Here is a 23,646-nt window from a genome sequence, read left to right as displayed (position 1 = left end):
CTGTAACGCAGAGAGAGAGAACTCGCAGTAAATATGTCGTTTTGCCAGCCGAGGTACAGATATGCAAATAAGAAACACTGATAGTTTACCTGTCTTACTGGGAAATGTAGCGGAAATCAGTATGTGACACTAGAGAGAAGACTGTCCTCTGAGTCACAATAGACACCCCTTCTTGCAGTTTCTTTCTTTATTACTGCACTCCAGCTAAATGGTCCCAGTAGTTATTATTATTATTATTATTATTATTATTATTATTATCCTTTACTCAGCTGATGCCTTTGTACAAGGTGACTTACAATCTTATCCGTTTTACAATAATTTACCCATTTATACCACTGGGAACTCTTACTGTATTAATCCAGGGTAAGCACCTTGATCAAGGGCTACACTAGGTATGGGATTCGAACCAGCAACCTTGAGACTGCAAGAATAACAGCCCTAAATATTAACTTACCTGTTTTCCCACAATACCCCTTGATACAGTTAAATAGAAATGGCATAAATGTTACACAATGCAATAAGACAGAGGCATATGACTTTATTTACCTGTTCCAAACATCTAGTAAGGGATACATTGCTAAACAAGAGCACGTTACTCGTTAAGAGAAAAGTAAAATATAAAGGTCTATACAAAGTATAAAAGTGTCTAATTTGGTCAGTCATAAAATATGTCTATATTAGAAAGATACATTGGATATTATAATAAAAACATTGTAAGAAGTGCACCGTTTCACTGCGTTAGTCTTGTTATGACTGTCGAAGGGAGGATGCTACATGGGGGGGGGGGGCTTTCTAAGCAACCCTGGTCCTGGTCCTGCACCAGGAGCTCATGGGTCCCCATCAGGTGAAATATCAAGCAGGTGAGTGAGGCAGATCAGAGCCTGCCAGACGCAGAAGATGTAACCGCCGTCTCCGGTGCAATGCCTAAGAATGAATTATGACTGATTTACCCCACTGGAGACAGGAGTGTGGTAATAGATGCGTGTGTCCTTGCCTATTGGTATATGTGATTTTTGGCCTCCACCCCTGATGGGGTCTAGACTCAGAACTGTAGTATTTGGAAGTGCTGCGCAGCTGCCACGTGTTGGTGTGGATTTCAGGCTGTACTTGGAATCTAGAGAGATAATTTTATTGAAAAGAAAAAAAAAGACACGATAAACAGTAAAATAAAATCATATAAAGAGTATCGAGACACTACGACGTTTAATATGAACATTTATGTTTCTTTTCTTTTGACTTTTTTCTTCTTTTTTTTTTTTTTAAACCCCTATTCATTCATTCATTCCCCACGCACAGCACATAGGTGATGACCTAGGCTACGCATGTACACCGGTGCCCCGCTCCGCTCCGCTCCGCTCAGTCAGTCCCGGCAGAAGACGTACTCCGTGTAGCTCGTCCACACCTTGTCCTCCGTGGGGTCGTTGCTGGCGTAGGCGCACGTGCCCGTGGAGCTGCACGCCACCATGCGGAAGCCCACCTCGTTCAGTCTGTCGAACGCCTGCTCCAGGAAGTTGAACTTGAGGTAGTAGCGCGACGTGTAGCGCTCGGGCGGCCGGTCCGGGTCGCGGCTCTCGTTGATCGTGTCCCCGAACACCTCCTTGGCGAGCGACGTCTTGCCGCACACGGTGATGCGCGCCACGCGGCGGAACTTGGCGTCCGTCTGGATGTCTCTGCCGATGGTGTAGGAGCCCCGGTATCCGATCGTGATGTAGCCCGACTTGCGGGACTCGAGCGAGGGCGAGCGCGCGCTCGAGCCGGCGGCCGCGCTCTGGAGCGCGCCGTCGTCCCCCTCCCCCGGGCACGCGTCCTCGCCGATCGAGTTCTCCTTGCTCACGCGCGGCGCGAGGCGCGCGCACAGGTCGTGCAGCTGGAAGTACTGCGCCTCGCGCCGCAGGCGGCTCCTCTCCGGGAAGTAGTCCGGCAGAACGAGGTTCAGGTCGCGCAGGTAGTCCAGCACGTAGCGGAAGAGGAATCCGTCCCGGTCCACGAAGAAGCGGCCCTTGCTGTCGCGCGCCAGCTCGTGCGGCGCGCTCTGGCTGAACATGGTCCACAGGAGCGAGTGCGGCACGGCCACGAGGGTCGCGTGCCGCGTCACGTACACCTGGCCGCCCACGTTCAGCTCCACGATCTCGGGGAACGGGGACGGGGGGCCCCGCGCGCCCGCGACGCCGGGCGTCCCGCGCGCAGGGTCGGGCAGTGCCATGCGTGCGCTCGATCACAGCCCCACCGCGACACGGCGGCTGCGAGCGTCCGAAGTAGGGGCTGTCCACTCGCGGGACTCCTTATGTACCCGCGCAGCTCGCGGGAGGAGGAGGAGGACGAGGAGGAGGAGGAGGAGGAGGAGGAAACTAACTGACAGATAATGTGAATGACGGCCGCGCGCTTTAACTCTTTCCTCGCAGCCTGACAACCAGAGACATCGGCGCTTTTCCCGCGCCGGACGAGCCGTCCTGCGTCCGTGAGCTGCGAGGCGCTGCTGACGTCCTTAAAAACGTTAAAGGAAAGTCTGCAATGCGTTCACAGCAATTACCTTTTCGGTTTTGAGAATTAGAATATGCCCGCCTTACGAAGGTTGCGCGTTCCCGAGAACCCTTCGTCGTAAGTTGAATTCTCATCACCCCAAACACCTCATTCCTTCTAGTTTCAGTGGTAGAAACACTGAAAAAGTGTGTTCCTGACGACCGAACAAGCTGACAGCTGTTTATTCTGAAACATCAGCGAATGCCATTAAGTTAAGATGGACACAGTAACTTAAAAAAGTTAACAGTTACCGGCGTTAACACAGCTCAACGCTTTCTCTTCATTAATGACCCTGTAAAATGTCCTTTTTCTATTATTATACTGCATTTCTGCCTACCCGTTCAGCTCTTTCGTAGCTGCTTGTACCGAACTCTGAAGAAACCCCAGACGAAACAGTCATACGTGTCATGTGATACTCTGTGTTAATGCAGCAATTCAGCCGTTAACAGAACAAACTGAAGAGCAAAGGACAGAAGATTTATGGAAACTGCGAAAATGACATGTTTGGACAGTCCAGACGGGATTGTTACACCGAGGTAAGAACAGGTGAAAATAGCGCACGGGGGGGCGGAACGGGACAAGAGCGCACGGTGGCGCAGCGGGTAGCGCTCGTCTCGTGTCGCGCTCGTGTCGCGCTCGTGTCGCCCCGCCTGGGCTGCGCACCGAGACGTGGGCTCGACACGCGCCCACTTGTGGACTTTGCATGTGTTCCCCATGTTCGCCTGATTATGCCTCACGCAGTCCAAAAGCGTCTTTTGTTTTTCACGTGAAATGACTGAATTCCCCGCAGTGTGTGTGCGCGCGCGCGCGCGCGCTGTAAGCAGGGTGGTGACACTGAGTCACTTTGGATAAATCCATCAGCTAATAATTGTACTTCGCTTTGGAGAAAAGTCTCTGTTAAACGAATACATGCACATGTCTCGTGCCGCTCCGCTTGGCGGGCGCGGGGAACCCGAATTCGATCCTCGTAAGACGAAGAGCGGGGTGTCCAATGGAACTCCCAGTAAGGTCGCGGTGTAGTTCGTAACTCGAGTGGGCGTATCTCGGGTTGTGACTCTATTCCTTTAGCGAACGTGTCTGTCCATCACCAGCAATTTAAAATTCCACTCTTATAACCTAAAGATTGCAAATTTGGGTCGCATCCCTGCCGCTGCTGTAGTACTAGAGTAAAGCTCCCTGAAGTACCACATTAAAACACTGTGCTGTACAAGTGGGTAAAACGTATGCTGCTGTTGGACGTGATTAGCGTTCCCTAATATGATAGTAATTATAAGGCGACACAGCACTGTTCTGGACCTTACAGAAGAACACAGACTGAACTCGTTATTTCACTTTCCGCAGCGGAAGAATCCGGATCATTCCGGACTCCACAATTTTCGAAGTGTCTCGTGAACAAGTAAATGCGGAAAGTCACCCAGCAGCGCCCCCTAGTGGAAGTAACGGGAAGCGAGCGCTCGCAAACCCTTCTCTTGGTTCTTCTCTGTACTGCTTCCTCCAGAGTGCAGCCTGACTCTCGCGATCGAGGCAGCCTTCCTTAATAGTATACTGAACACACACACACGAGCACCTGAGGTCATTCCGTGGACACGCAGCCAAAATAACACGTGAGTAGAAGTAGCTGTATTCCCTCTGCGCTCCCCTCAATGAAAACACAACAGCCAGTAATCAGCAGCACTCTGATTGGCTGTCAGCCCCATTTCAAGACAACAAAAGGCAACTGAAATACTCCTATTGGCTGCGATGTTTTCCCCTCGCTGATGAATCAGTACACAGTCAATAGCCTGCAAGGAGCAGAGGCATTTGTACAAACGCTTTAACATGGAAAAGCCAAACAAAAAAAAAACAACACTGGAGGAGGGACAGCAATTTATAATATCATGGAAACAGTGTGGGAGCAGTTACTCAGTGCTTCTCTATGGGATTAGGAGAGAGGAAGTAGCACATGCAGTGGTGACATCATCACACACACGCACACATTGACTGAAACACCTGTCCCAAGCAGGGTTGCAGCAAGCCAGAGCCTAACCTGGTAACACAGAGCATAAGACTGAAGGGGGAGGGGACGCACTTCGTAAGGCACCCCCCAAGTGGGACTCCAGACCCACCAGAGAGCAGGGACAGGCCAAACCTGCTGCGCCACCACCCCCTAGTTCTGCAGTCTCTATGTTACAAAGGATGCACGGATGATGAACCCATTTCTCGCAAAAGAGGAGGATGCTGGCGACTTTCGCTCCAAGGATGAGCTCCTGGATATCCAATGAAATTGTCAAATGCGATTCTTCTTTGAACGTTGATACAAAGCAGTAGCGCTGCTGTCTCACAGTGCCTGGGTGGTGCGAGAGGGCATGGGTTCAATCCCCACTCAGTTTGTGTGCAGTTTGTATGTTCTCCCTGTGTCCACATGGGTTTCCTCTGGGTGCTCTGGTTTCCTCTCACAGTCCAAAGACATACTGCTCAGGCTCCCCCATAGTGTGTGAGTGACAGAAAGAGTGTCTTCCACTAATGTATGGATGAGTGACCCAGTGTAAGTAGTGTATCTAGCAGTGTAAGTCACCGCGGTGAATAAGGTGTGTAGGCTGACAACACTACATAGAGTCCATTGGAAGTGGCTTTGGATAAAAGTGTCTGCTAAATAAATAAATGTAAATGTAATGTAAAATGCTTCCGCCAACGTTCCCAGGCTGACACAACCAAAATGGTCCAAAATAATCGTATCCTTAGCCACGTGTTCGAGACAGTATTTAGCGCAGCGGTGATTCTCAAAACAAAGGCACACAACAGATTAGAGGTGCACAATAAGACACTTGTCTGGCAGCCACAGAAATCACTAAGACTGCACTCCGGCTGGGGAAATGCAGGCCCACAACTGCTGTTAAAGATGAGATGTCACATAGGTGTATATCCCTGTGTGATTACAAAGGTTACATAATACATCACTAAAACAATTACAGAAGGGGTCAAAAATAACTAAATACAATGTCAGTACATAATAATTACTTGCATATTATAATACTGCAATGGCGGGCTGCTGCCTTTTGACCCAAAGGTTGCAGGGTTGAATCCCACCTCCAGTTGTAGTACCCCTGAGCAAGGTACTAACCCTAAAATTGGGCAACTGTATAAACGGGCCAATAATTCGAAGTAGCTGAACGCTGTAAGTCGCTTTAGTGAAAAGTGTCAGCTAAATTTGAAATATAATAATTTATATTTCAGTTCTGGTTTAATTTGTATGGTGTATGCAATGTGAAAAGATCTCAACCAAATTCCACCTGTTTTACATAAACTGTGATTCTATTAACTGCTATGTAAAATCTGAAATATATAAATACATGTCTTTGTATTGGTTGTTCCCTTGCCATAGGGGCAAGGGGTCTGTGAAATGTGTCACGTGTCAAAAGGGGTCCCTTGGGGAAAAGGTTGGGAACCACAACTCCACACTATATACACAGTGTCTCACAATGCATTCACTTCGTTGTGAGATTGTGCAGATGTTCACAGTGAACATTTCACACACTTCAACATGTCACACCCCTTGTTTGCCCACCAAACATCTACCTCCAGTAACATATGTGCAGAATGGAGGAACACTGTACATTTTGTACATTGTACACTGAAGAGTGTATACATTTTTCAGACACTGTATGTATAGATGTTCGGGGTCAGAAATTTTTACACGCTTAAAGTTTAATTGCTGGCATTGTGGAAGAATAATCTGTAGACTGCAGTACATTGTCTGAACTGCTTGTCCCATAGAGGGTCGCGGGGAGCTGGAGCCGGCAACACAGGGCGTGAGGGTGAAGGGGGAGGGGACACACCCAGGACGGGACGCTAGTCCATCGCAAGACACCCCAAACAGGACCTGAACCCCAGACCCACCAGAGAGCAGGACCTGGTCCAACCCACTGCGCCACCGCACCTCCCTAGACTGCAGTAAAGAAACTATTTTATTATTAAAGCAGGAAAGCAAATGAGCCAAATCGGTAATATTGCCAACAATAGGAGGCCCCGCGCTCGAAAAGGGACCTCAAATATAATGCTTCCAAGCAGCAAGAATGTATACAGACATATCACATGGGATGCTGATCTTTATTATCGCATACTATTTTCCTCAGTCGAGGGCACAGTGCTGCTTCCTAATCTCCTCTTGCGCCATTTGAAAGGAAAGCAACACAACAGTTCGCTTATCAAGCAGTTGTCAGACAAGCCGACTAACCAGAGGAACCGAGCGTTCGGCACACAGTTCGCCGCGTCTTTCGCATTTCCTCCTTTAGTGGCATTTTGCACGTTCTCAGAGACTCGGCTCATCTGAGAAAAGCAGAAACAGAAAAAGCCACGGCTCCACTTGGCGGGAAGACCGAAGGTACCCTCCAGCCCTTAGACGGAACGATTCGCCCGTCGAAAAGTGTCGAAAAGCCCTGCCGGTCTCCTGAGTTCTTCCTCTGCACCATAATATCCTGATTATGTGCCCCTAATAGAGGGATTGCCACCGAAATCGGATTTTTGTCAACAAAACTCTGATGTGTGACACAGATGACACAGTCATAGATACAACTGTTGAGAGAAACTGTCTTTATTGTAACACAGTATATCCTGGTGATGGCGTGGCCGGCTTGGCCGGTTCCTGCCGTGTGGTGGGTCTGGGGTTCGAGTCCCGCCTGGGGTACCCCGTGACAGACTGGCGTCCCGCCCTGGGTGTGCCTCCTCGCCCTGCGCTTCCAGGCGAGGCTCCGACTTGCCGCGACCCCGCTCGGAACAAGCGGTTGTAGACGTTGGTTGGTATATCCCAGCGACCCAAAAGTCTCTCTCAGCCATGTACTTGTTGTTGAAATCATAACTTGCCTGCTCAATAAACTTCAACTGTAGTTTTCCTACAGCTGGTAACCCAGATTAGCCATTTGGATTAACCGTTGCAGAAAGTTTAAAAGATATCAGCTTGTTTCATTTCCTTCTTTGCCCTGAACTAGACGCCGATATTTAAAGGCCAGAAAAAATGTTTAAAAACTGACAGTGAGTCATTTTTGTTGTTTCCCGGAAAAAAAGGTGCAATTGCACAATTAAAAAACTACCGGCAGACCTCTTGATTGAGGATTACTTAATTCAGATCTTATTTTATTCTTCTGGGAATCACATGGGGTGTCGGTGCCGCAGAGGGACAGGGTGAACCGGGCGTCTCCGAACATCGGGCATTCTCGATATTGAGAAATAGCATGGAAACGACTCAACAGAGGAAACTCCTCTTCGTTGCAAAATTCGGTCGGGAATGAGAGTCAGCGTGTACAACGCTCGGCTGGAACAAGAGCGGCCGATTACGCGACGCCCCTCCCGGAACAGTTTGGGTCGCAACACCTGCCGTAGGACCGCAACCAAGCTGCACGAGGGGTTCCAGGTGCAAAACAGCGAAAACCAGACAAGTAGACGAATGCAGACTCTCCGCTTGAGGACCATCCTTTGCTTATGGAAAGTGCTTAAGTGTCCGTTTTTAAATCAGACTGGTTTGCCGCAGTTTCTGATTTAGTCATCCTTGTGTGTGTGTGTGTGGAAAACCCAGTGTTGAAACAAACCATGGCGGTGTGTATATATAAGAAAGGCAAACGTCCCAGTTCTCTAGTCTCAACCTAGAGAAGGACCGTCATGCTCCGCAAGGTATCTCATCTACTTTTTCCTACCTTTACCCTCCTCATTGTAATACCGCAGTAAGGTACTAAGAGTACCTTAGAGTATGCACATTTTTCTAAATATTTGAAAGACTTAAAATTACAGAAAAATATACACTCATGAAAGTTATGAGATGCAAGTTAAATGAATGTACATGTAGAGTCTAGATGTGCCAAATACTGGTGATTATGATGATACTATACATTAATCAATTTTCATATTAAAAAAAGGAATTTATGACTACATAAGTTAATATTGTCCTCTTAGAAGTGTTGTTCAGTGAATCACTGTGAAATGTCTACATATTATCATTTATGCAGTGCCAGAGCATGTCCTCTTATCGTAGGAACCAGAGGTACAAGCTATCACAGTAGTTAACAGACAGACATAACGTGTTGGTTGTGTGATCAAGTCCCACAAGGTTTTACAACATCCTTGAGGCAGGAATTTCACTTCAGTTGTGTCAGTAAAATGTCCAGCTCTGTAAGGACATAAATTCATAGGTCACTTTGGTAGAGGATGTAAAGGTGTAATTATTTGAGTATCGATCTCACAGACAGTCACACAAAGCTTTGGAGCAGCAATCTCCAACTGGAACCCCGCCCACCTGAATGACAGCATCATCCACAGGAGCAAGCGGATGATCCTGGACACCCTGGGGGTGGGATTACTGGGAACCACTACCCCGGTGTTCAGGACAGCTCTTCAGTACAGCAGGGTGAGTCTCTCTCGGCCTCGTATCTCCACCACCAGACACGGCCGACATGTTCTCCTGGCGCATGCGGAACCCTTCTCACTAAATGCAGGAAATTACATATATTATATTTATTTATTTAGCAGATGTTTTTCTCCAAAGCAACTTCCAATGAACTCTATGTAGTGTTATGAGCCCACACACCTTATTCACCGCGGTGACTTACACTGCTAGATACACTACTTAAAATGGGTCACTCATCCATACATCAGTAGAACACACCCTCTGTGTCACTCACACACTATGGGGGGACCTGACCAGCATGTCTTTGGAATGTGGGAGGAAACCAGAGCACCCAGAGGAAACACACACAGACACAGGGAGGACATGCAGACTCCACACAGACTGAGCAAGGATCGAACCTATGTCCTCTCGTACCACCCAGGTGCTGTGAGACAGCAGCGCCACCCCGCCACCCCAAAATAATGCCTGTCAATGCTGTCGCCTTTTTTGGGGTGAACTGTAAAAATAAAAAGAATTTTTAAAGTTAACTGGTAATTTCACAAATTAAGCCTGTAAACTTGGTTTGGCATGCAAATGCCCGATTCAGGACGATTAGTCTTTTTATAGGAAGTCGAACCGCTGCATTTTGGCCTGTGTACCGTATCTTTGAATACGTGACCTAAATTCTGGAACACGACGAATGTGTGAAGAGTGATGACGTCTCGTTATAGAGATACGGATCCTTGGAAAGGAGCTGCATCTGGGGACAACCTGGACTGTCTCTGCCACCTCAGTATGCCGCCTTCGTCAACGGAATTGCAGTAAGTGTCCCGCTGGCAAAAATAATACCAACTCGAGCAGTTCCACTGTGACATATTAATAAATCGTAGAGCAGATATTTCGGAAAATTAATCGCATTTATTGCATGTTTTTATTCAGCAGCTATTTATCGTAATTCTGTCATTTTTTACAAATGTGAAATTTCCCTACGTGCTTTAGATAGAGGTTTAATTCCAAACTGTGAACGTGAGACATGAGGTCCTGGTGTTAAAGTTCCTAGAGGGCAATGGTGGAGAGCAGTGAACTCAGATGGAAGTGATCTACCCCTCCCCTCCCCAGGTGCATTCCATGGACTTCGATGACACCTGGCATCCACCCACTCACCCTTCTGGGGCCGTTCTTCCCGGCCTCCTTGCCCTGGCCGAGACGCTGCCCCGGAGACCCTCCGGCCTGGAGCTCCTGCTGGCCTTCAACGTGGGCATCGAAGTCCAGGGGCAGCTAATGAGATTCTCCAGAGAGGCGCATCACATTCCCAAAAGGTGTGTTGTCCCCGACAACCCCGTACGCACACACCGAGTAAGACACAGAGAGCCACGCGGTGCTGTTGTCCCGAGTCTCCCATCATGCCCCTGGCTGTCTCTGCTCCTCCACCAGGTTCCACCCCCCAGCGGTGGTGGGTGTGATGGGGAGTGCAGCAGCTGGCGCTAAGCTCCTGAACCTCAGCCCGGCGCAGTGTGCGGAGGCGCTGGCTGTCGCGGCATCGTACGCAGGTGCCCCCTTGGCAAATGCCGCCACGCAGACCAAACCGCTACACATCGGCAACGCCACCCGCCGGGGCATGGAGGCCTGCCAGCTCGCGCAGCTCGGCTTGGAAGGCAACAAGGCCATTCTTGATATCCAGTCTGGCTTTGGGGTGTTCTATACCGATTACACACCGATGGAGCTGGAACCAGAACTTCACGGCCCTCCCTTCAGGTGGGTCCTGGAGGATCAGGATGTGGCTATCAAGAGTTTCCCTGCCCACCTGGGAATGCACTGGGCAGCTGATGCAGCAGCTGAGGTCAGGGCCAAGCTGCTCCTTGGAAACCCCAACCTCAACGCTCGTGAGATCACAAGGGTCACGCTGAAGGTGCCAAGCTCTAGGTACATAAACTGCCCGGTGCCCACCACCGAGCACGAAGCCCGGCACTCGTTCCAGTTCATCAGCTGCTCCGCGCTGCTCGACGGCCACGTGTCCGTGGACTCCTTCGACAGCCACCAAATGGAGCGGAAGGTGTTGAAGGAGCTTCTGCTCCGAACCCACATGGAGAACCCAGAGGACAATGTCGCCAGCTTCGACAAAATGTATTGCGAGATCAAGGTGGAGACTGCAGATGGGCAGAACCACATTGCCAGGTGCAACACCTTCTATGGACACTGGAGGAACCCCCTCAGCCAAGAGGACTTGGTGGGGAAGTTCAAGGCCAACGCTGCCGCTGTGTTGCCCCTAGAAGCTGTGGAGGCTATTGTCAACATTGTAGATAATTTGGAGAAAATCCCAGACTGCACCGCGCTCAGCTCTTACCTCCAAATGAGCAGCCAGATGCCATAGTCGGTCAGCGTTCCATACTGCCGAGTGATACAATTTCATTTGTCTCCTAAAAAATTTTTTTTTTTTTTTTGCTGGTGTGGGAGAATTAGCTGTTTTCAACGGCACAAAAAGTGCAGTGCACTTGTAATAGCAAACATGAACAGCTAGGAGTAAATATGTACAAGGTTTTAAAAGGGATGTAATAGTCTTAAGTTCGCCGTCATTATTTATTCATTTAGGTGACACTTTTCTGCAATACACTTTACAATGTTAAGCTACGTGCAGTTACTTACCCATTCATACAGAAATTCCCACCATCATACAACAGGCGGCAGAGGACCTACACCCCACTCAAGATCAGTGGGACACCAGTAGAGAGAGTAAGCAGTTTCAAATACCTTGCAGCGCACATATCCGAGGATCTGACCTGGACTCATCGCACTCAAGCACAGGTGAAAAAAACCAGGCAATGGCTGTACCACCTGAGACAGCTGAGGAAATTCAGGATCTCCCCAGTGATCCTGAAAGCTTACTATATCGGGGCTATAGAGAGTATATTGACTCAGTGCATCTCGGTGTGGTATGGGAACTGCTCAACCAAAGACCGCAAAGCCCTGCAGAGAGTAGTGCGCTTAGTTGAGTGCATCTCCAGGACTGCTCTTCCCCCGCTGCATGACATCTACACCAGGAGATGCAGGGCGAGGGCTGATAAGATTCTTAATGACCCCAGCCATCCTGCTAATTCACTTTTCTGCCTGCTGCAATCTGGTAGACGCTACTGTAGTCTGATGGCCAGAAGTGAGAGGCTCAAGAGGAGCTTCTTCCCTCAGACCATCAGACTCCTCAACATGGACACAGCCCACACTTTAAGGACTCCGGTAGCATAATGTTATTCGTCAGTGCTGCACATTGTACTTTATTATTGCATATTGTATATTCAATGCCTTACACATTTTTTGTCCTCTAAATCTTAATTTTAGTTTTTTTTACATTTTAACTTTAATTCGGTTCCCTGTATATTTTCTTCTTTAACAATTATATTCCCTTGTCTTTTTAAAATATTTTTCTCTTAAATTTGTCTTGTTTGCAGTCTACAGAGCTGACTAGATTAACATTAAGCTGTTCAACTTATAACTGAATTACATTTTGAGTAATAAAGAATAAAGAAAGAAACTGAAATCCATGAATATATACATTCACAAAAATTTATTCCCCAAAAAAAGCATTTCCACAAACACTAGATTCTGTTTCTGGACTGATCACAACTCTTTAAAATACATAAAACAGTTGTCATACTAAAACAAAGAGGACAGCAAATCAAGCCTGAAAAACAGTTATCGGTTCATTTTTAACTCAGAGGAGGCAAATCAAACAGCAATTCTTATCTGAAAATAACTATTACAAGTACTACAAGGTTATGGAACTCATTTCTAGAAGTGCAAAGAATGCAAGTTTGTTTTCCTACTTCCGATTTTACATTTGGGCTAACAAACAGAACTGAGAACATATAACGGTTGTGTAAAAATGAACATTGTGTGTAAAGATAACTAAGGATATGTTTTCAACAGCAATACACACTCAAAACCTTAATCTTCAAGAAAAAGTGTGTTTGGAACCTTCTTGTTATTAAAGCAAGCATCTTTGCAAATGCTGTCCAAAACTGTTTCAGTTTAAAAGCTGAGTTGCCAAAATACGGTAAAACACAGTGATCCTAATCCTCCAGACACTCTGAAGACTAAGCTCTACTGAGAAGTGGGGAACTTTGCTGTCATCTTGAGACTGTGTGAAAAGCATTGCCAACTACATAGAACTGCGATGCAAATGTCAAAGAGTTCTATATACAAAGATAACTGAAAGAGCCACAAAGTCTTCAACTGAAAACCCTACAAACACCATTTAACCAACTGTTGTAACATTTTGATTAGATGCGGTTATATTTACACCAAGGCCTATTGCTCATACACTGTAACTGACAATTACACACAAAATGAATCATAGGAGTATAAACCACCAACTAATACAAAAGCAGTATTATTATCTCAATAAATTACAAAGTAGTATGGTATCAAGGGAAAGGAAAAAAAATCCATTGACGGATTACTCTCACCTTCTCATATAAAAGACACAAGCCATTAGTTACACACTTCAAACCCTGACAGAGGGCAGAGTAGAGAGATAACTACATTTGGATCGATAGTCTCAAATACACAGCATTTTATATACAAAAGAGATGGGACTTCCTTCTTAAAGGAAAATTTATTAAGCGTTTCACTGATGATTCGCTAAATCTCCTCAGCTGGGTTTGACAATGAAGAGATGAGCTCTGGCCTATGTTCCCTCTCCTAGCCCTACGAAGTAGTGGGGCAAGACATTGGCATGGGGGGGGGGGGGTCTAACTTTCCACGAGAGACAGACCTGGGGTACAGGGGACACAGAGCAGAAACAAGTGAAACGTACATCTAATCACTGCTTGCTTGACTGAATTTAACAATACACAGTTGATTTTTTTCTCATTCTTATTTTAAAGCATATTAAAATTGCCCTCAGAATGCTCTTGCGTTTACCTCAGAGGCTGAATCGTTTTATTGCTTTACATTTATGTCTAGGAGTTAGTGATATGCAATAGCTTTGGGTTTGTAGTTGTATCCAGACCTGAGCACAACCACAAAGCAGCACAGCTCAAGACCAGAAAACCTCAGCTGTGTTTCACGCCGAGCATCTGAACATCCCATTGCCATCTCATCACATTTTCAATGGCTGTTGTTTCAGTTATCCCTTTGTTAATACTATAAATAATTTGGTATAGGTATAAGGTGCTTTATCTTATGCAAAAAACCCTAATTACCTAAATTCCAAATACACATTTTCAAAGTCATCGCCATCAAAAAAAAGTTTATAAATTTAATCTAAAACAGAGCATGAAGCTGAAATGATAGTTTCAAAACACACACATTCACCTGTCCGTCCATCCCACCCAATTTCAGAGCCTGACTACACACACATACACCAGAGCCCCGCTGTACACCCCAGCTTCTGAAAACCACATGGTCACATTCGCACGGAGTCTCGAGGGAAAACCAACCTTTGTGAAGAACGCAGAGAGAGTAAACGTGTTTCACCCAGGAGGAGCCTTACTTAAGGGTTTCATTGTAAGTGACACAGATCAGTAACTCACCTCGATGTGTCTGTCCCTCATTTATACACAAAGAGACACAAACACTTTCATCACATCGGCACAGGCGGAAAAAAAGATACCACATTTGCACGACAACACCGTAATGGGGAACACAAGAAGCTTGGTGCATTACTTCAGGAGTTGGGAGAAAAAACTACACTATTTGTGCTTTGCATTGAAACAGTGACTTTTTCAAAAAATTATTTCGATGTAAAAGCTTACTGCTGACTTCATTTCTGAGTTAAGTGCATAATCATTCCTAAATGCCTCTTCTCTTTATCCCACATGGGGCTGTACTGAAGTCGTACAAGTATCAACCCTGTCCCGCACAAACACGTTTATTTTGTGTATGACTATGTTCCAGAAAAGGAAAACATCAGGTGATGAAAATGAAGTATATACACAGATCATCAGAGTATGCCTCAAGGGGAAGAATATCACCTGACCAATTAGGCCTCAACTGCATTTACACGAGTATAAAAACACATGGGCTTCAATTCCATTCTTGATTAATCAATGCACACTCATCTTCTGTGAATGTTGATCAGGCAGCCACAATAGTGGGGCGGTGGGCTTTGATGATGCGTGGGAGTCACTGAGAGATCACGGGACATCACAGGACTGATGGTGGCTTTACCAGGTAGGCATCATGTCAGGGAACCAAACACGGCCCAAGTGCTTGGACACCTCCCAGTGGATCTCGTCCAGGCTGTACTTGTGGTCAGGTATCAGAACTTCCTCCATAATAGAGAGCTGTGAAAGCCGACGGCCGCACATCTTGACAAACTCCACAAACGCGCTGCAGGACACCTCGCACTCTCCTAGGCCAATAGCAGACAGCTGTTGGCAGCGCTCGGCGATGCGAATCAACTCCTCGTCGAGTGGCCGCAGCCCATTGGCGCAAACCACCAGCTCCACCAGCCGCGGGCACGTGAGACCCACCCGGCCCAGCACGTCCTTGCTGACCGAGCGGCCGAAGTAGAGGTGTGTGACGGGGATCTCGTCACGGAAGAAAGGTCCAAACTCATCCTCGTACAGGAAGAAGTACATGACCAGGTTGAACTTGGGCGAGTGACGCACCATGGCATCCCAGCTGCTTTTCTTGATGGTGTGGAACTGTGTCTGGCCCGGGTTCTCGCTCACTACATCAATGCGCAGGTGCTCCAGATGCACGTGCTTCTCCGAGGACAGGGCTAGCAGTAGCTCGTCACTCAGCAGGTGGTAGTTTAGGGCTAGCTCACGCAGGCCGTGGCACTGGTCCGCCACACACAGGATACCTGGAGCACAAAACATGGGGAAGCTGGAGAAGCTATGCAAGCACAGTGCCCCTCAGAACAAATCCTTCAAATATTGTGGGTCATACAACAGGCTTTTGACTTACACCTAACCATGGTAGAAGTAGACCAACCTTCACGTTATAAATCTGCCACCCTTTACCGCTACACTACACAAACCAACTGTCAACATCAACTGCACTGTGATCACATTTTTTGTTTGTGATTCCCTTCAAATTACTTTTTATTTAAAATGTCCTGTAAGCAACAAGAGTATTCTGGTGGGGCTGAAAATAAAAGGCAAAACAACACATTTACATTTAATGATTTAGCAGAAGCTTTTCTCTAAAGCAATTTACAGTGTTAAGTCATATGCAATTTTTTTTTTTTTTTACTCATTTACATTTATTCATTTAGCAGATTCTTTTCCCCAAAGCAACTTAAACCTCACAGAAAATAAAATGTGTGCTTTACATCAGCAGAAAGAGAGACTTAGATGCAGAAGCGTGATTCTATAGGACAGTTAGCTCTTTCCACCATATGAACCAAAGTAGCTGCATTTATAGAGTTAAGTAATTCTTTACAGAGCAACTTAGAGTTAATACTACAGCAGGAGGTGGAATTAAAACCTGCTTCAACCACTACACTGCCTGCTACCCCAGGCTGATTTAGGAAAGCAAAAATAAATGTGCAGCATGAAAAGACAATACTGTATTTATATTATTATATTGCTATTTTCACTTGAACAATGTGTAAAATAAGTGAAAAACACAGCAAAGCCCTTTTATAGAACATAGAATTACCATGTATGCTAATTGTTTATATAACCTTATGGTTCATTTAAGACAATTTGACATATGACCGGGTTACCGAAAGGAAACTGTTGTAAACTGAGGACTACCTGTAATATGTTCTCTTAATATATTAAAGCAAAAGAGTTTGCTTAGTTCACAGGATAATGCAGAAATCATTTTCACACATCTTCAAATCAGGAGTGATCACTTGCATTCATAATAACCTCAAACCACCAGAACTGTTGCGCTGTACTTCCTGAACCAAGACCTGTGATGTTCAGCTGTGTGATGGAATTAAAAGACATCTGGGGTCCTCCCTAAGACATAGGGCAGTACCTGCAGGTGAGACATGGGGGCAGCTACTCATCTTGAGCAGTTTAAGTGTGTCGCTGTTGTTGGCCACCAACACCTTGAGGGATGGGTCATCCACAGGCGTGTCATCAATCTTCAGCGATGACAGCGACTTGGAGTTGACAAACACCACCGTCAGGGCAGAAATGAAATGAGACTGAGGGAAGACAAGAACAATCACCTGAGGGTCACTTAATGCAATGGGGAAAACATCTCAAGAGTGTCGCCCTGAGTGACGTCAGCAAACCTTTGGCAGTTCCATGAAGCTCGGCCTGGCTGTAGAAATGAGCCCTAACGTCTTGAGGGAGCAGTTCACCAGCTGTGAGAGGATGCCGCAGGCTGCCTCAGCCGACTCTGTGCTGCTGTCCACCTGAGCGCAGACACACACACATAAACACAGCATTTCTTCAGTGGAGACAGACACACACACACACGGCTTTAACAGGAATGTGGGACAGCAGTAAGACTGCCTGAAAACAGACAAGGAGGGCTGAGTTATTACCTCACACCCATGTTAGCACAAGAAACAAAAGTGGGAAAATACAAACACCCAAGGGATTTCCTTTAAATACACTGTATTAACTCCAAAGGAATGTGAGCAGAAAATAAGCTGCTATCATCAAGACTTTAATATGTTTGCTCAAATGGAAAAATTTAAGTTTTCAGAATGCTCTTCCAGAATTCACATGCATAACAAGAGGGAAAAAAAAAACCATAAAATTCACCTAATCTATTAATTACAGCAGGATTAATGGTAACAGTGGACTGAAACACAGGCATTTTCAAAACACAACTATCGTTATTACGCCAAATAATAATAATATGCCCTGGGGTTTCAAAAGAAGCATTCAGATGTGTGTGTTCTAAAGGGGGGCGGCATGGTGGCACAGCAGGTAGGACTAGTGGCTCAGAGCTGCTGGGCTGTGGTTCAGGATATGGGTTCGAATTTGAGTTAGTCTGTGTGGAGTCTGCGTAGGTTTCACCGGGGTGCTCCAGTTTCCACCCACAGTCCAAAAGAACATGTTTCGGGTAAACTGACAACTCTAAACTGCTCTTAGTGTGGGTATGTGTGAGTGATTAAGCAATTGCTGTGTGACAGACTGACATCCTGTCCAGGGTGAACACTGCACCAGTGTTTCCAGACTAGCCTCTGAACCATCACATCCCTGCACTAGACAAGAAGCTATTAAAAATGAACTAATTAATGTTTTGAAGCACAAATGACAGGGGTGCGCACATGAAAACCACTAGTTCTCAGAGAACAATCCTGTAGGGCAGACACAGGAAATATGGCAACAGAAAGGGACCCTTTACCTTAAAGCTGACATACTGCAAGTGGTTGGAGTGCCTCTTGATGATTTGCTTGATGAGGTCTGGGTGGGTGGCCTTCAGGTAGGAGGTGGCAGGCTGGTTCAGCTCAAACTCAAAGCAGCGCCACAGCTCGGGCATGTGGAACGCCTCATTCCAGCTGCGGCACACCTGCGAGGCGTACGCCCGGTCCAGCAGGGGCAGGTGCTGGAACACATGGAGCAGGATTTCCTGGGGCAGGTGGCCCCAGGTGGACGGTGCCTCGTCATCCAGCTGCCGCACTTTCTTCCTGGGCTCGGTGGGACCTTCGCTGGATGTACTGCTGTCATCCTCATCTCCTTGTAAAACTCTCTTCATCCTGCCAGGACATTTTCAAACACAGTGCTTAGGGCTGTTACCTTACAATGTGAAGGTTCCTGGAACGAATCCCATTCCTACTGCAGCCCCCTTGATCAAGGTACTTACTCTGAACTGACACTGGGAATAAATTTACATTTATTCGTTTAGCTAACGCTTTTCTCCAAACAAACTTACAATGCGTTTACCCATTTATACCAGCTGGATAATATTACTGGGGCTATTTAGAGTAAGTACTTGCTCAAGGGTACTACAGGAGGTGGGACTGTACATGCAACTTTTGGGTCCAAAGGCATCAGCTCTAACCACTGCGCTACCAGCTGCCCCTACATTCTTCTATAAATGGGTAAACCACTGTAAAACTGATTACCTAATGTTGTCTGTCACCTTAAAGTGTCAGATAAATAAAAAGGTAAAGCATAGTAATAGTACACTCAAGTACAATACAGGGCAGCCGGTGCTGCAGTGGTGGGAGCCACCACCTTGCCATCAAAGAACCTGGGTTTGAATCTCATCTCCAGCAGCAGTATTTCTGATGAAGGCACTTGTCCTGAACTGATAGAGTAAAAAATTATGCATCTGTATAAATGGGCAAATTAAACATAATGCTATAAGTCACCTTAGAGAAAGACAGCAAAAACAAAATTAAACAATATGCTTTAAAATAACAAGCCTTGCTGCCATTTGACTCCTTCCAAAAAGCAGGCACACAGTGAGGACTAAAATGTGCGAATATGCATTAACCTACCACTAGTTGTCAGGATCACTAACCCACCAGTAACCCACTGGTAATGCACTAGTAACCCATAATCCACCACAGTAATCCACCAATAAACCACTAGTAATCCACCAGTAACACACTGGTAAATTACCCACAATCCACCAGTAACCTTACTGATCCACAAGCATCCCAGCAGTACTGGCAAATTCACCAGTAACGCATCACACACACTCAGGAGTCAAGTTGACGCCCACTGGCACTGCAGTAAACACTCCACATCGAGACCGTTTTGACTTGGCTAACTATATCCCCACCTAGATCATATTAGTACATAAACCTTTAGAGATTGACATTAGAAACAAAGAAAAAACACTTAAGTCTGTGGTTAGCATTGTGGCTAGTAAGTTAGCGTTAGCAACAACGCCATGATTCTTCTAGTCACTAGTCTAGTAAGTGTCGCAGATCCCTCGGCTCGTTCTGAACAAACTTCACTGACGCCATGTGAAATAATGCCGGACGTTTGCGTGAAAATCCGCGAGTCTCTGACAATTGACGGGGTCGTGGATGCTAACCAGGGCCCAGGGGCGCGCAGACTGGTTACGAGCAGTTCTGCTTCTGGTTCCTACCTGTTTTTAGTCGTGTTTACAACGGTTGTAACAACCACCCGCAGAACGAAAGGCGACCGCTCTCAACCCGGCCCGACGCTGCAGAAGATAGCTCTAACAGGCCCACCGACGACATTCATTAGGCTCCCGGTTGAGGTAAATCGTCGCTACAAGGCTGACGGTTCTCCACAGACGCCGAGCTCCTTGTTGTGGCCGGTTTCTGTGACCCAATTCCTTCAGCTTTTCGCGCTGTTTTCGCTGGATGACTCCGTTCTAGGAAAATGGCGGCGTATTGTTGCCGCGCAGAGGACCAGGGATTGTGGGTATTAGAGTAAACTTCTCTTTGAAACCGTCTCACACAGCAAAGCAGTGCGTTGTGGGTGTTGGAGTACTAATGCTGCGGAATATTGACAAAGCGTTTCAAGAAACGGGGAGCGCAGTGGGTTGGACCACAGTCCTGCTCTCCGGTGGGTCTGGGGTTCGAGTCCCGCTTGGGGTGCCTTGCGGCGGACTGGCGTCCCGTCCTGGGTGTGTCCCCTCCCCCTCCGGGCTTACGCCCTGTGTTGCCGGGTAGGCTCGGGTTCCCCGTGACCCCGTATGGGACAAGCGGTTCTGAAAATGTGTGTGTGTGCGCGTTTCAAGAAACAAGGCATTGTGGGTATTGGAGTACTCGGTCCCTCAAAGTCATTAGACGCAAAATAAATATGGAATTGTGGGTATTGAGATGAGCTTCACTGGAAAGCTTTTAACAGGGCATTGTGGGTATCAGAGTTTATCGCGTTACTCACAAAAGAGCAGGGCATTATGGGTATTGAAATGCACTTCACAGGAAAGCAGAGGAAAAAAATGATATGGTTTTCTGACAAAAAAAGTTTTGATAAACAGAGCAATTGTGGATCTTGTAAATCATTCATGCAATGCAAAATAGTTTTAGTGAGTAACATTATGCAGAAAGTCATGGGAACCCACTGAAATTCACCTTCTGAAACAGAGCCTGCTTTATTATAATTCACCTCCATTTGAGGAAAATGTTACGGTACATTTACTTTCAACAATACTGTTCCATGTGTTACACCAAGCCTCAATAATCATTTAATTTCACACTGATTCTGAATAATACTTGCTGTCAAAACATCATACCTAAAAATCAAATGATTAATTTCAGGTGTCAATAATGACCCCTGCTTTCACAATTCATTCTTATTTATTTTTAAGCAATATCCATTTGTACCACATAATGTGATGACAAAACACTGTCATACACAACTTTCACACAATGCAGATGTTTGGGCTCCTCTACATTCTTGGTGTACATTATAGTAGAGCGCACTTTTTCACTAGCCAATAATTTAACAGTGGCTTTAGTGTCATATACAGCCATAACATAGGAGGTACATCCAGTTTAACTTCAAACAAAACTGAAGGGCAGATAAGAAACTGGGCTATACACTTATATCAGCACACCATTGTTGAGTACAATAATGAATAAATTACATTAAATGCCTCACAAATATGCTTAGTCTCAGTCGCCGAATCAAATCTTTAACACGTGATGTAGCCGAGAGCCGAGCTGTAACTGATGACCAAGCCTGCATACAAATCAGCAGCGTCTTTATATTTTTGCAGCACAACCTGTTCATATTTTTCTCCCATGTTGAGCCACAGTTGCTGAGAACAGGTTTCTTTTAAGGCAGAGTTGTAGTTCTCTGATTAGGAAGTGCGTGCTGAGAAAGTCCAACGGACACCATCTCCATGCAAACGCATTGCGGATGTTGTAGACGCATTGCAGGTTTTCACTTCTCTCCCGTGACGGCACCTTGGCATTTCTTCGGGATCCTGCCCGTACAGACTGAGCTCTGTTTTTCAGCATCTCTCGAGAGCAGAGAACCCAGGTGTTCTTCACCTGTGCCAACACCTGCTTCCCGTGGTTTGCAGGAGTGATGAATCACCTCTCTGGGTTCAGAACGTGTGGGTATTCCGACACACCCCACAGCCCAGGGCAAACTCCTCCCCAGTGGCAGGGTGCACCATGTGCAGGGGGCACTCGTTCCCCTCCAGTTGCTTTCCTTTGGGGCCTTAAAATAGAGGGAAAACAATGGCACTCAAACCACGATCGGTGCATGAGCAATAATGCTCATCACATCACGGCGATGATGTGCAGATCTCCACAGCTGAATGCTGAAATGAACGACGCTACACAAGAACACTGCTGGGGGACGTGTGGCATCTACCTGCCGGGCAGTGAGGCAGCTCCTCCTTGGGGATGCTGGTTATCCTCTGGAAGTCCTCGTGGCAGGCGTTGCAGAAATGTGTTGTCCCAAAGCAGAAGAACACAGCAACGGAGCAGCAGTAGCGGCACTTGTACTCCAGGAAGTCCATGCCGTGTTTCGTGCACATCTACACGACAGGGAAGACGCCACAAGCAGATCACCAAGGGAGCCAAAAAATATTTTCCATTTAAATCGCTAAATATATTTTCAATTGATCTTACAGCTGGAATGTACTTCCTGAAGAAAATGTGTCACATTTGACATGAGAATACACCGCAGTCTCAGCACGCTTTCTATATTGGTTCGTGCCGCCTAATGTCGGATGGGATCGACTGATTTCCCCCAGCTCCCACCGCTGACCTGCGCCCTCGAGACGTCCGAGCATCCTCCACAGATCAGCTCCTGAGGATCGTAGTTGTCCTTGTGTCCTGCATCAACATCACAGCGAGCCTCGCCGCCAAAGTAAGCCTGCAAAAACAAACACGTGGGCCAATGAATAGCAGGAGATCACCAGAACTACCTATAAGCAGGCCTAACTTATCAGGTACTCTTGGAGTTAAACCACCTTTAACTGTATCAATGATTCCTTCATCCCTATTCCTTTAAAATTAAGTCGTGACTGGAATTATAGTTAAAAGCTTCCCTCACTGCGTTTTCACCATCACCATTTGTCTTTTCCTTTGCACGCTCAGCTCAGTGCATTCATTCTCATTATTTACTACTTAAAAATACCACTCAATATTCATTATTACTTTAAAAACCTTTAGAAAAGGGGCAAAGCTCTACATATCCTACAGTGTCAATGAATACAAAAAAAACATGCATTTTTTTCAGATCCTCAAAAATATATGCATTGACACTGCCGTGCCTTCTTGCACTTGTAGCAGACGTAGTAAGCGTATCTGGTCATGGCGAAGCCGGCAGGGTCGTTGTGGAAGCGTGTTCCCGGAGCTGTGATGGCCTCGCTTTTGTGCAGACCCTCGTATTCGAGTCTCATCAGAGCTTTTCTCTGCACGTCATCATACAGCTCTTTTATGGGCTCCAGCAGATCTTGTATCACAGAATGGTTCATATTATTCTGAAATAAAGAATGCATGCTTAGAAGCTTATTTTTTTAATGGTGGTGGTGGTGATGATGATGATGATGATACATTTACATTTATTTATTTAGCAGATGCTTTTGTCCAAAGCAACTTCCAATGAACTCTATGTAGTGTTATCAGCCCACACACCTTATTCACCAAGGTGACTTACACTGCTAGATACGCTACTTTCAATGGGTCAATCATCCATACATCAGTGGAACACACTCTCTATTATCATAATTACCATTATTATTATAACAGTTACATTTATAGAAATAAATGCACAGGGTTACTTTGATTTTAAGCCATTTGGTCCAGACTGTGTAAAGCAGGAAATTCGCGAGGGTTGGGATTGGGTACCTTGCAAATGGGACAGGACATGAACCCGAAACTTATCCTGGGCCCCGGCCAGCGGTTCTCCAGAACCCGCCGTGTGCACTGCAGGTGGAACACGTGAGTGCAGTCCAGCTGAGGACAGGCAACA

The 23,646-nt window shown here is 46.3% G+C and overlaps 4 protein-coding genes across 4 annotated transcripts in view; 1 reads left to right on the top strand and 3 right to left on the bottom strand.

Annotated features, from left to right (window-relative positions):
* Positions 1 to 529: 529 nt before the first annotated feature.
* Positions 530 to 2,323, bottom strand: kctd12.1 (potassium channel tetramerisation domain containing 12.1). The gene has a single exon (XM_029256853.1). The coding sequence runs from the start codon at positions 2,201 to 2,203 to the stop codon at positions 1,361 to 1,363; it is 843 nt and encodes a 280-aa protein (XP_029112686.1). The 5' UTR covers positions 2,204 to 2,323; the 3' UTR covers positions 530 to 1,360.
* A 5,826-nt stretch (positions 2,324 to 8,149) lies between these two features.
* acod1 (aconitate decarboxylase 1) lies at positions 8,150 to 12,229 on the top strand. The gene is made up of 5 exons (XM_018744948.2): positions 8,150 to 8,163; positions 8,732 to 8,893; positions 9,604 to 9,693; positions 9,992 to 10,191; positions 10,307 to 12,229. The coding sequence occupies exons 1-5, from the start codon at positions 8,152 to 8,154 to the stop codon at positions 11,241 to 11,243; spliced, it is 1,401 nt and encodes a 466-aa protein (XP_018600464.1). The 5' UTR covers positions 8,150 to 8,151; the 3' UTR covers positions 11,244 to 12,229.
* A 210-nt stretch (positions 12,230 to 12,439) lies between these two features.
* Positions 12,440 to 20,291, bottom strand: LOC108929992 (F-box/LRR-repeat protein 3). The gene is made up of 5 exons (XM_018744962.2): positions 19,829 to 20,291; positions 18,131 to 18,482; positions 17,064 to 17,186; positions 16,802 to 16,973; positions 12,440 to 15,674 (listed from the first exon to the last, which is right to left on the bottom strand). The coding sequence occupies exons 2-5, from the start codon at positions 18,479 to 18,481 to the stop codon at positions 15,031 to 15,033; spliced, it is 1,290 nt and encodes a 429-aa protein (XP_018600478.1). The 5' UTR covers position 18,482; positions 19,829 to 20,291; the 3' UTR covers positions 12,440 to 15,030.
* A 514-nt stretch (positions 20,292 to 20,805) lies between these two features.
* Positions 20,806 to 23,646, bottom strand: part of LOC108929997 (E3 ubiquitin-protein ligase MYCBP2-like) — a 54,154-nt gene continuing 51,313 nt past the window's right edge. The window contains 5 exon segments of the mRNA XM_018744974.2: positions 20,806 to 21,882; positions 22,039 to 22,204; positions 22,438 to 22,545; positions 22,946 to 23,155; positions 23,523 to 23,630. Coding sequence (XP_018600490.2) covers positions 21,767 to 21,882; positions 22,039 to 22,204; positions 22,438 to 22,545; positions 22,946 to 23,155; positions 23,523 to 23,630 — 708 coding nt within the window. The 3' untranslated portion in view covers positions 20,806 to 21,766.

The sequence above is a fragment of the Scleropages formosus genome, chromosome 12, assembly GCF_900964775.1.
Source record: "Scleropages formosus chromosome 12, fSclFor1.1, whole genome shotgun sequence".
Lineage (NCBI taxonomy): Eukaryota > Metazoa > Chordata > Actinopteri > Osteoglossiformes > Osteoglossidae > Scleropages > Scleropages formosus.
The sequence above is the reverse complement of the archived record's forward strand: the minus strand, read 5'-3'. Positions and strand labels throughout refer to the sequence as shown.